The 12,338-nt window shown below is 38.2% G+C and overlaps 2 protein-coding genes across 20 annotated transcripts in view; one reads left to right on the top strand and one right to left on the bottom strand.

Annotated features, from left to right (window-relative positions):
- Positions 1-12,240, bottom strand: part of SDCCAG8 (SHH signaling and ciliogenesis regulator SDCCAG8) — a 184,761-nt gene extending 172,521 nt beyond the window's left edge. For 14 of the 18 annotated variants that reach the window (XR_012063534.1, XR_012063535.1, XR_012063533.1 and 11 more), the window contains exons 1-3: positions 11,426-11,777; positions 2,217-2,381; positions 1,431-1,513 (exon numbers count right to left, since the gene is read on the bottom strand). Coding sequence is in view for 13 of the 18 variants with exons in the window: in XM_072948574.1 (XP_072804675.1) it covers positions 1,431-1,513; positions 2,217-2,381; positions 11,426-11,681 (504 nt within the window). In the remaining 5 variants the exon portion in view is untranslated. Of the gene's footprint in view, positions 1-1,430; positions 1,514-2,216; positions 2,382-11,425; positions 11,778-12,131 lie in introns of those variants that run through there. The other 4 variants (XM_072948577.1, XM_006198882.4, XM_072948578.1 and 1 more) reach the window with 2 other exon arrangements.
- The window catches only part of CEP170 (centrosomal protein 170), a 98,498-nt gene continuing 97,995 nt past the window's right edge, over positions 11,836-12,338 (top strand). Inside the window, exon 1 of one of the 2 annotated variants that reach the window (XM_072948565.1) lies at positions 11,836-11,929. The gene's annotated coding sequence lies outside the window, so the exon portion shown is untranslated. Of the gene's footprint in view, positions 11,930-12,197; positions 12,273-12,338 lie in introns of those variants that run through there. The other variant, XM_072948564.1, reaches the window with a different exon arrangement.

Below are 12,338 nucleotides of genomic sequence, written 5' to 3'. Positions count from 1 at the left end.
AAAGCTACCTATTATCATGGATTGTAATCATCACATGTAGGTCGTATACATTTTGAGTCTAAATTCCATTCTTTCACACAGCTCCACGTAAGCAGACCCACATGTTGGTAAAGCATACACCTAACTGATGCCCTTGATGAGGGTATTCTTGCCTATTTAGGGTCCATCTGCTCAGTTTACTCTTTAAAATGCTAATAAGCATGTCTGAGCATTCACCAGATAGAGCAACTTAATCAACTAGGCTTAAAAGTACCCTACCCACTGGGTGCTTAAGGGCATTCTAGTAACTAGGTGTCAACAGTAATAAATTCACTGAATAATAAAACGTTTTATTAAAATTATAATTTATACCTATAAATATTGAATAGGAGTATGTAGTACTTTTCTCTAAAGTGGGAATTGAGCATGAATGTATGTGTCAGGCTGGAATGAAGTGTTAATATGGGGGTAACTGTTATGACATTTGAGTTGTGAGGAAAGGAAAGTGACATGTCTCCACAGTTTCTAGCATGCAGCCTTGGTATCCAATTGTTACATACATTGAAAATGCTAGGTGGCTATTGTTGCTACGACATTTTATATTAGTGTCATATTTCATAGGTTTTTTAAAGAATTTTAAATATATGATCTTATTATTACAAAAACCCTGTGAAAGAGTCCATGACAGACCCCAGATAGACCTAAAGCCGAGACTATTATTTTGGCCCTTTAAATCTGGCCAAATCCTCCCCTCACGCCCACCCTTCCCTCACACCTATCTTGGGCTTTTTGTCAAGTTGCTTCAATCAGAAATAACACTCTGTCAAAGCAATAGCAACAGAAAGCAGCTTCAGAACAGACAGTATAGCTTCTCATATCACACAATTTTATAACCATATATTTTAAAAATAGATAAGATTATATACTTCAGATTTTTAAAAAATATTTTTTTGTTTTTGTGGGGGGAAGTAATTAGGTTTATTTATTTATGTATTTTTTAGTGAAGTACTGGGGATTGAACCCAAGACCCCATCCATGCTAAGCACACACTCTACCAATGAGATATACCCTCCTCCCTAACATTCAAAATAAAAGAGTAAAGTTCTAAAAATAATAAAATACAGATCTTTTTTCTAAAAAAAGCAATAGCTAATCTTTTCCACACATTGTTCCTTTTCTATATTTGCTAATAGTTGTAAAGTAAATTTGTACTATTTCTTTACTCACATTCTTCAGGTAAATAATAAATTTTAAAAATTACAATTCCCTGAAGAAGTCTCTCTTCTTCAGCCAAAAAAATTAGCCAGAAGATCATTTCTTTTAATGTTTTACGCTGTTACCAAGGCCTGTTCAGAATCTGTCTACAACATGTACTACAAAAATAACACAGTAAAATTAAAGCATAGTTAGAAAAATAATACTTTTGTCAGACTGCAAAAGTTTATACTTACCGAAGGAGACATTTTTCGTCTTCTTGGAGATACTTCACCTTCCCTAGTTGCTTGCTGGTGCAGCAAAGCTTTTAGCTGATTAACTATGGAGCAAAAGTGATGGGTTTATTAATCTTATTTTGATCCAAGGTTTATCATCACCCATCTACCAAATACTGTTCATCTATTCATCTAAGAAATACTGTTTAAACATGTATTATACATCACAAAATGTGCTACTGAGTGGGGACACAAAGACAAACATTAGAAAATCTCTACCACTTAAGAGCTAAGACTCCACTGAGCAAGAGAGATATAACTAACAGATATAAAACAGTGTAACAAGCTCTAGGTAGACCTAGAGCTATACACAGTGCTAGAAGAAGAGGAAGTGCCTAACTGTGCCTTTCTTCACAGAGGAGATAACACTAGGAAGGATGAACAGGAGATCGTCAAGCAGAAGAAGGTGAAAAAAATCCAGTTAGAAGGCACATGCAAAGCATAGACACATGGCTAGTAGGGTGGTATGATTAGAACGTGGCTTGCAAGATGGATAGTTGAAAGGAAGACAGAAAAATGAGGCTGGAGAGGCAGTTTGAATTCATCTTTAACAAAATACTGCTATGACATCCTAAGAATCTTGGATTTCAACCTACAGGCATTGGGAAGCCTAAGGAAAAAAAATAAGCAAGGAAATTAGATTAGCTGATTTGTGTTCCTCAACTAAAATCTTAGCAGTAGAATTACAGATGAGTCATTACTGTACAGAGTTTAATGACGCTGTGCACTGTTCAGGTTAGGACTGACCTTCATACTCACCAGCATGGCTGTGTTGCAGCTCATGCCAGGCAGCCCTTGCATCTTCATTCCCTACACTGGTATTAAAGGAAGGATCCAGCCCATCTTCTCCAAGAGTGGTATCACCTTCTTTCAGGGCACATTTCAACTGGTGAATGCTTCTATTTGCGCGTTCTGTAACAACAACGTGATGAAAATCAGGGTCGGTGAAATCTGGGGGACCAAATATACACTGACTCAAGGAGACAATTTCTAAAGGAAAAGCAATTATTTCTGATGCTTCATGGGGAAAAAAAGCATACTTTTGTTTTCAACTTGCTAAGGAACATGCCAGAGGAAGTGAGAGATTAAGTTCATGGGTAAGAGGTTAGATTTGATGATCTCTCAGGTCCCTGACATCTCAGGGGTTGACAGTCACTATACACAGCTCTACCACCAAGGAGGCCTGAATGGGACAGCTTCTCTCCCTTTCCCTCCCCGAAACAACAACGCCATGGGGGAAACAGCATCCTAAACGTCTCGATGCCTAAGACTTCCCTACCCCTCCTCAAGACACTGGGGTGGGCGGGCAGAACTGGTAAGAGGGACTCCACTACACCAACTTCCTGCCCAAGGAAGCCTTCTTGTCACTGTGAACCGGATGTCTGCCCCCACCAAGAGACATCTGACTGCCTGGCCTAGTGTTAATCATGATTTGAACAGCTAAAGAGCTGACAGTGGCAGCCTCAGTAGCACACGTGTACTTGTGTACTGCTGGCTGCCCACATCTTACGTGGGAATTCTTGGTTAGTCACCTGACTATCCCTAGGATTGAAGCTTAAACTCACTAACACATACCTAACATAAATAGTCTAAAATGAAGTTTTTAAAGGTATATTACTGTAGTAGTTCACCTGTAAAAATAGCCCCCAAAGAACCCAGCCTCACATACTTGTTCCCTCCCAGGTTGAAACTGAGTGGGCCTGTAACTTGCACTAACCAAGAGAATGCAGTGGAGGTCACACCATGCTAGACCAGTCACATCTTTAAAGCATCTGGTAGCTTCTGCTTCTACCCTCCTGGAATGCTGGTTTTTATGAGCCCTAAGCCACTAAGTAGGAAGTCTGGCTACCTTGCTGGAGAGATTTTGAAGGGGCCATGTGGGAAAAAGAGGCCCTGAGACCAGAGGGAAGAGAGAAGCTGAGCCCTGCTAACAGCCCAGGGGAGCCTCCTCATGACACCAGCGCCAGAGGCTGTCTACTTACAATGGCAAGAAAGAGACCCAAAAACTGCCCAGCTAAGTCCAGTTAACACACAGATCTATGAGAGATGCTAAAAATGCCTTCAGTTATTGCTTCCTGCCACCAAGTTTTAGAGTGGTCTGTTAAGTGGCAATAGATAACTGAAAGAATTATTCAGTGAGATATTCACCCAAAAACGTCTTCAGCAAAGGATCCAAGTCTTACCTTAATAGCAAAATGATGCTAATACAGTAATATTATGCTGTACTATATGCTAATACTATAATAATACACTAATGACACTGGTGATGGCATTACTAGTAACTCTACCCCACTTTATGAATTTTTTTATGTGTAACAACTGGAGAACCAGGCAATCAACTGGTAATTTCATTAATTAAAGTCCAGTTACTTTTTCAGATTTAAACTTTGTTATTTCTGCTAAGCTCCTATGATTATATTCACTAGTTCCAATCTGGAAAACATTAACTACAATAAAAAAGATGTTTCTTGTACATTGAAACCCAGATTTCAGTCATTTTCAAATTCTGACATCCATTATTTGAAAGTCATTTTTAATTCATTAATTTACCAAATATTTACATATACCTAACATAGAATTTATGTTATAAAAATATGAATTCCCATGCAAGTTCATGACAGCTATTATCTATGTCAAATGGATTCTACCTAAACAATTCTTAAGATCTTCAGAGGAGATTTTTTTTTTCCTCAATAAAAGCTTTCTCTAAGTAAGAGCAACACATAACAATGATGCCAATGAAATTCTTACCCTCTTCTGATCTCGGCCCTTCCCTGACAACTTAGATCTATTTTTTCTTGTATACGTAGGAGAAAAAGCTCCTATTCCTTGGAGAATATGGGAACCCTAAAAAAGCTATGAAACAACTATCTTTTTCATTACCAATCACAGATGGAAATATATTTATAAACATATATCTTACAGGATCTTGAAAAATAGATTCTACTTTCTCCAAGCTTATTAATTTTAAAGTTTGAGGCAGAAAATAAAAACCTGTAACTTAAAACGAAAAAACGTGCTCTATCTCTCTATCTTACAAAATCTCTAACATATGTTCTTCACTTACGGCAACTCATTTTCCACCCTGATTGAACTAAAGAAAACAGGCCTTTTAGGTTAGGGTTCAACAATGAAATTACACTACTATACAAGAGACCCAGTGAATTTATCACTACAGTTTTCTCCAGATCTGTGCTATTTCCATACAGACCTTTCTCTGACAGGAACTTGGTACTGATTAATAGCCAAGCCTGGCCTCCTCTTAACACCTCATGAGTTTAAGGAAAGTCCAGATGAGATGCATTCCTGGTTTTAGTAAAATAAGAAGCAGCAATAGTTGCCCAATAACTCAGAATTTTCTAAAGAGACTTGGTAGTGGAAAAGGAAAATCAAAGGGTTACATGATAAGCAATTTAGGTCACAGAGCTTTAGACTTAACGCACTGAAATCTATGAATAAAGCACTTATCTTTACAGCATCCATTAGAAAGGAAACAGGGTTTGAATAACACTAAAGTGTGCTCTGTGGAGCCATCAAATGACTTCATCTCTAGGACAAAGGATAATTATTTATTTATACCTAGTCTGACTAAAAGCTAGTAAACTATATTAGATAAAAGAAAGGAAATCTGAAAAACGGTGGTGGAGTTTAAAATCCCTGTAGGTAGTTTCTTCATTAGCGTACAATGATGGCAGAGTCTTACGAGCCCATTTAATCCCTTTCGTAATATTCTTGTTTGATCTTTTAGAATTTATAACACTCAAAGACTAAGGGTTAAATTACACTATAAAAAGTATTATGTGAAATACTACGATATTGAATTCAACAACCATCCCAAAGAAAAGTGATACAGGAGGTTTGGGGGTTTTTGTAACCAGTGACTTCAGTTGCTAGGATCAGAGATGATGAAAAGGAATTTGTAAGAGCTATGTCCTAAAACTAAAACTAGAATTAAGGAAGTGAGTGATATTTTAAAGTCATTTCAATATTACATTTCAAAATAGGCTAAGTGATTTTCAAATATATACATAGTAACATAACTATACACTGCAACAGAGTAATCCTGAGGAAAAACAACACTCAGATCATTCAAGACAGATGAAACCTCACCGCTCTTCAAATGGAGCCATTGCATCTGAAGGCCCCCAAATCCTCATTAAGAACACGATTCCCCAGATGCACGTATCTGCTGCTTACATGTAAGGAAACCACATTAGACAAGACGTTCCAGTTATTGTTTCCTATTCTACTGCTAATGGGCACAGCTTTATCTGTTTATAATTAAGAGATGGAAAGCATACTCATTTCCTCTTCATTCCTGAGAGCACAGTCAGGGTACTCCACATGCATCCTGGTTTCTTCTCCCCAGCACCCACAGGCTAAATAAACTTAATCATGACCACAAACACAATATAACCTCTGAGTCCTACAGAACTGCATGAATTAATAATCTTTCTGCTAGCCCACTATCTAAATACCAACCAGTACAAGAAGCATGGAAAAGGTTATTAAGCTGATGACTGCCTACAAATTTAAGTCTGTTTTATTCATCTCTGTAATCCAGTTGCCCTACTTTCTAATTCCTAGCTCAACATTGAGCCTCTTCATCAAGATGTTTTTGAACAAAAGGCAAATACATCCCTGTCTAGGAAGGTTCATCACTTATATATGTACTATGAATTATTAATGTCTACATTCTCCATCTGTACTGGGAGATGCGAACAAGAATTATCCTGAGAACAGGGAGGCAGAACCACACCCTATGAAGTGCACAGCTGTCTCTGAGGAAACATGCAATGAACCATACCTCCCTAGACTGAGCACAAGATGTGCGCAGTTTTCAAAACAAGCCGACACCAGGGCGGACGAGCAGAACGAAATCATAGCAAGAGGAGAGCTGCATGTGTCTCTTCACACTTGCCTGGGCCTCAGCTAGTTCAGAAGACTGCTGCCACTGTTTACTAGGGGACTGACAGGTAGTGCGACCAAGATGAAAACAGCACAATCCAGGACCAGACAAAACCAGCTTTGGAGATGGTAATTACAACAGATTAAACAGTAACTACACAATTTCAAGGGAAATACTATCCTAAGACTCTAAGAGCTGAAAAATATGCTAAAGTGTTGGCGCCAGGAGCAAAAGATAATCTGAACAAGAATGTAAACATCTTAAGAAAGCAATGTCTGCAAGATCATTAATGATGTATATACATCGGCAAATCAAAGAGACTGGCTATATGCATTATGAGGGATATACCTGGTATTTTTTTCTTTTTTTTGGCACCAACAGAGACGACTTACGCACCTGTCACTTTCCACTACTAAAAAGTGATCCTAGCTAGACTGACAGAACCTAAGTAAAATCACCAGCCAATACAGTATGTATCCTTAATTGTAATTCCTCCCAAGTATGATTCTCATAGAGTAAATGCTATGAGCAAAGCCTTGCTACTTCTGAATCATGGTTCTCAACCTTAGCACTATTGACACTTGGACCTAACAATTCTTGGTTGTAAGGGGATACGTTGGGTATGACAGCAGCATCCCTGGCCTCTACCCACTGGCTGCCAGTAGACATCCCTCTGCCAGTTGTGACAACCAAAAATGTTTCTAGACACCACTAAATGTCCCCTGGGTAGAAAAAAAAATCACCCTGGTTGAGAACTGCTGGTTTAGATTAATAAAACAAGATAGCCAGCGTTCAGTCTCACGAAAAGACTTCCCCAATTACTACATTGTAACTACAGCCACCTCTTGATGAAAAGTGGGCAGGACAGTGAGCTGTTCTGCCACAGCAGTGGTGGTGTGCAGTGCACAACCCACGGCCATCACTGCCATGATGAGCTGTTTCTGATCCAGGTGTGAGAAGGCATTATAGGCATTGTAATTAAGAACTTGGAATTTATATTTAGTTTCATTTTGTTTCCAGGCCTAATATATGAAGAAATGGTTATACTCTAAGGCCGTATTTCAGAACTACCTTCGTTGATCATGCCTTTAAATAAATGTTCCAGTGGGCTTGGCTGAAGCCCCCTGTAATCAAGTACATTAAGTGCTTATCAAGCTACCTTTCCTAGCTTTTGACCCTCAGAGGATAATCACTAAGTAAAAAGGTGGAAAACCTTAGCAGAAACTGATGAAATGATCAAAGCTTAATTCTTTTAAACATCCCAGGAGATAATATAATTATTTTCAGTATCTCAATACTTGAGGACACCTTTATCTCTTTTTTCTGTCCAAACATATCTGATATGTTAAAATGCCCTTACAGTCTCTTGACACTGAACCATTGTTTTGGTTCTACATTATTACAGATGACTATTTACTTATAAAACATCATTTTCTGGCTGCTAAGTCTTGTCTTTTGTCTATTCTACTTCATTAGTTGTAGGGAAGGAAAAATTGAATTCTACTGGCTTTTTGTTATTCTGATAAAAGAAATGGTTGTAAAAGTTAAAACTACTATGAAAAGTCATATGAGTATATAAAACAAAAAATAGACATAAGTAATTTAAATTTTATCAGCAAAAAATAAACTCAAAATGTTTAGAAATTTTGCATTACCAATCCTTATTTATTAATAGCCAAATCATTCCATTTCTTTAATTTTCAGAAAAGAGAGATGTCTCAGTCTGCACTGAAATGCCAAAATAATTTCATGATGAATGCTTCCAGAGTCTTTATTACACTGTCGCCTGTGTTGGCCTTAATGAAGCTGATAGTAAAAGAAACAAGCAAATATTGGCTATGGAGAGTATGTGTGAGTGTGTGTGTATGAATAAATGTATACTACACATGGCAAAGAATATAAAAATATTTAGAAAATATTTAAGAAAAGCAAAACAAAAAGAAAAAGAAATTCAAGTTTGAAGAGTAAAACTGAGAAAAAGAACTTTTACTTAAGTTTTCTTGAGTTTGCCAAAGGCCTGGATGACATCACTGCTGGCTAATTCAGTGACCAAATTATTGACTGGTAAGAGTGACATCGACTTTCTACTGATTTGAGCCCTTCTCTGGAATGAAAAACAACAAAGCACTTTGTAGGATCTGGAAAGATGTGCCAGTTGTACCCAAGTGAAATGTAGAACATTGACCTTATCTTCAGTTTCATCAAACCAGGTCAACTTGCAAAGAAAAGGATCACCCCTGAAATTTTATATTTTCTTCCCATAATCAACCTCTCACTTTCTATGAATGTAGTTCCACTTCTAGTTCCTCAGGGAGAGGATGACAGGTGAGTGTGGAGTCTGCAGACGCGCTTCCTATTTCCCTGGCTGCTCTGGGGTCATCAAAGTCAAGGAGAGGCAAGGATTCCACTCACATTTTAAAAGCAAGAAAGCAATATTGACTATGCTTTTCACATCGGAACTTCAAGTTCTTCATATACTATACTAGTACCAAAAATTATATTTAAAGTAAACAAATGCGGAAAAGCTATTAAAAATGAGGGATTATCATGGAAAATTGTGAAAGCATTTTGCATTTTTATATGACTACTTCCTGGTTGAATACAAATGAAAGGATGAGTGATGATTACACACGCAATTATTTAGAAACCAGAGGAATAACTTGAGAAGAAACACCAAGAGTACTTATACCTTTTCTTTAAGCATGAACTAGATGAGACATTTTGGGGATGTAATGGCAGACAAAACCAAACCAAAACAAGACAGAAGAACTTTAAATTGCATTTTAGCTGATTGTATAGTAACACCATTCTCAAGTTATTAGATACAAACACTTAAAATAATGAAGTTTCACATATATAATGATGTTGCCATATTGTATTTATTCAGAACCACAAATTTTGACTTTAAAGAGAATTACTCTATTTAAAAGTGATAATTTATATATGTGAATTGAAGAACTTCTGATTGTGCTTCACTTCAGTATTATTTCTGTTTTGCTTCCTTCCATGAGCTGTTATATAAACAACACAAACATAAAAATTAAAACCCTACCAAATAAATAATAAAATAAGTCCTGCAAAACTCATGAAAAATTTCAAGTTTCACTTTGTGATTCATTGTTAAAACTATCATTAAATTTTTTTAAAAAATCAAACTTTAAATTCTTTCTTTGCTTTGTTTGCTCTTGATTAGAAGTGCTTTCACTATTTTATATTGTTATAAAACAGTAAAAACAATAATACTAAATTTTTAAACTTATTTTGAAATGTGTTATCTTTAAGTAAAAATGTTTCACGTAATTATGGAAAGCAGAATCATGGGCATTAAATATAGTACTATAACAGCAGTTTGAAAGTAACTACTGCATTAAAATGTCTAATATTAAATTGCCTCTAATGCTTAAATAAAGGTTCAAATTAAGAGTAAAGGAAGAGAAGCATTACACTTATAATGGAAAACAAAATTTTCTTTACCAGCCTCAAAAATTAAACATCACTCATATTATCAGTGTCCACAGTATTTTTCTTGTTTTTAAAGGGAAAGTTATAAGTGGCTATTTCTGTATCTAACAGCTCTTGAAACATCAGTAGTTGATGAAGGTATTCCTCAAGACCAGTTATTTTACACTCGCAGTTTGAATACTGAGAATGTTGACAGTTTGTAACACTATTGACAGATGTAAATAATAACCCTTACGTTTAGAGTCACTATAAGATACACGTGCTAATCTTCTCAAAAATCTTCACTTTGCTATAAGTACCAATTATAAATAGCAACTAACATTTAATGAGTGCTTACGTCTCAAGCACTAATTTTTACTTCTTTTCTATCATAGTAATCTGTAATTATTTGTGTATTGTCTTTCACCCGCACTAATCCAGAGGCTCTGTGGGGTCAGCAATTTTTTAATTTCTTATAGTATCTCAAGCATCTGTTATGCTTAACACATAGTACACACTGAATTAATAGATGAGTCTGGTGAGTGTTTTAAATGCCTGCAGTATTTTTTTAAGCTGTTGGTCATGATCTAGAAGGTTAAGAAAATGCGAAAGAACAGAAAATAGAGTGAATTACACTAATAGAATAAATATTCTTTAATGAAACTTTTATTTTAGTCCTTATATATATGTCCCATATAAAATGTATTTCTTACTTATGGGTAACAGTTTAAAAATTTTTTTGAGAATCATTGCTTTATGTGGCTTATTTCATTTGCTCCTCACAAGAACTCTGTAGACAATACCATAAGTTCTATTATTAAAATAACAGAACTGAAGTTTCTAGATGTTATATATGGTGTTCAAGACGACAGAACTATCTACATTACTTCCATAGATACTCACCCACAGGGTACTATAGTAAGAAAATTTGAGTTAACTAAGTAACATTTCAGTAATTGTGACACGATTAACAAAGAAAAATATATGCTTTTAAGGCAGACAGGCATTACTGAACTTAATACCTGGCTCTACCACTAATCAGCTGTGTGGACTGTGGCCTAAATTAACCTCTTTGCACCTCTATTCCCCATGTGTAGAAGAGAGATATTCACAAGGTTGTTGTAAATTTTAAATGATTTAATGTTTGTTAATAGCCTAGAGCACTAAATAGGAGCTATTGTGATTAAAATAATTATTAGTGTTTTTCCCCCCTGGTCCGGTAAATCACAACCAATCCACTCTACACCATAATCTGAATGTGTAAAGAGAGTGCATCAGGAATTTACTGGATTAAAGAGCGAACTATAGGAACTGGGCAACACTAGCACAGAGCCCTCCAAGAGTTTCTGATGGCGTTGGGTGAAAAAGATGCCCAAGAGGAGATCAGCCAGTTGGTTCAGGTAAATACGGGAATCAAGGGAAACGCTGCTTAACCGGAAAAACAAACACGACTATTTAATCTTTCCTCAAAGATAACAGCAACATCCATCTTCCTCTGCATTCTGGCTGGGGCCGAACCTAGGTGTTAGGAAACGCACCTAGTCAGCTCCCGCCCACTAGGCCCTAGTATCAGGGGACTAGGGCACAGAGGTTCGGAGCAACTCACCCCGGAGACTCCGTTGATACTGCCCCAGAATCTCCTCCAGGGTAGAGTTCTCCGGGGACTTCGCCATGCACAGACTCGGGGCCCAGGGATGGGAGCTGCGTGGGGAAGTGTCCAGTGTTCTCCCCTCCAAGAACAAGAGGCCTCCGCGCCCGTCAGGCGCCGTCCTGCTCCCTGCCGCTGCTGTCACTGGGGAGCAAGGACTCCGCGACGCAGCTCTCCAGGCTTCTTCCCACCCACGGGCCCTCGTGGTGGACATCGGGAATTGTAGTCCCAAGTCTCCGGGCCTGCAGTCTCGAAGTTCCTAAGACTCCTCCCAACGACACTACAATTCCCAGGGGGCAACGCGCTCCAAGCTCAAGCTTTGGCGGTTTGGTGGCCAGATCCGGTTGCCAAGAGACCGCTTGGAGGCTCCGCCCGTTTCTGGAGCCCAGCCTGGCTTAGTCTTGCCTTCATCCCATCCTGCTGTTTGGACCACCCAACTGACAGAAAGGGCTCACGGTCAAAGTTAGGCAGCTGCTAACCTGAACTCTTCAAAATTCGCTAGTATGCAATTGATCCTTGAGGGTTCTCAAGAACGCAAATAACAAGCTCTACACCCTTCAGCTGCGACATTTGCCAACAAGGCCAAATACATTCTCAAGAAAACGAAGCTCTGAAGGTCCCTGGTGGGCTGACACTACAAATCTTAGCAGCCCAGCGACCCCACCTCAGCTTGGAGTTGGCGCACTGCCCGCTGGGAACTGTAGTCCTTGCGGGTTGCGGTCCCTGCTAAAGCCCGGGTCCTCGTCATTGTTGAAGCTGGTCTTTGGTGTACGCCTGCGCAGTCGGCAGCTGGAGCGGCCTGTGGGTGAGACCCCCGTACAATCCCTTTTCATTGTCTGTGCTCGGCGCCTGCGCAGTAGGAGTTCGCCGG

Source organism: Vicugna pacos, chromosome 23, assembly GCF_048564905.1.
Source record: "Vicugna pacos chromosome 23, VicPac4, whole genome shotgun sequence".
Classification (NCBI taxonomy): Eukaryota; Metazoa; Chordata; class Mammalia; order Artiodactyla; family Camelidae; genus Vicugna; species Vicugna pacos.
The sequence above is the reverse complement of the archived record's forward strand: the minus strand, read 5'-3'. Positions and strand labels throughout refer to the sequence as shown.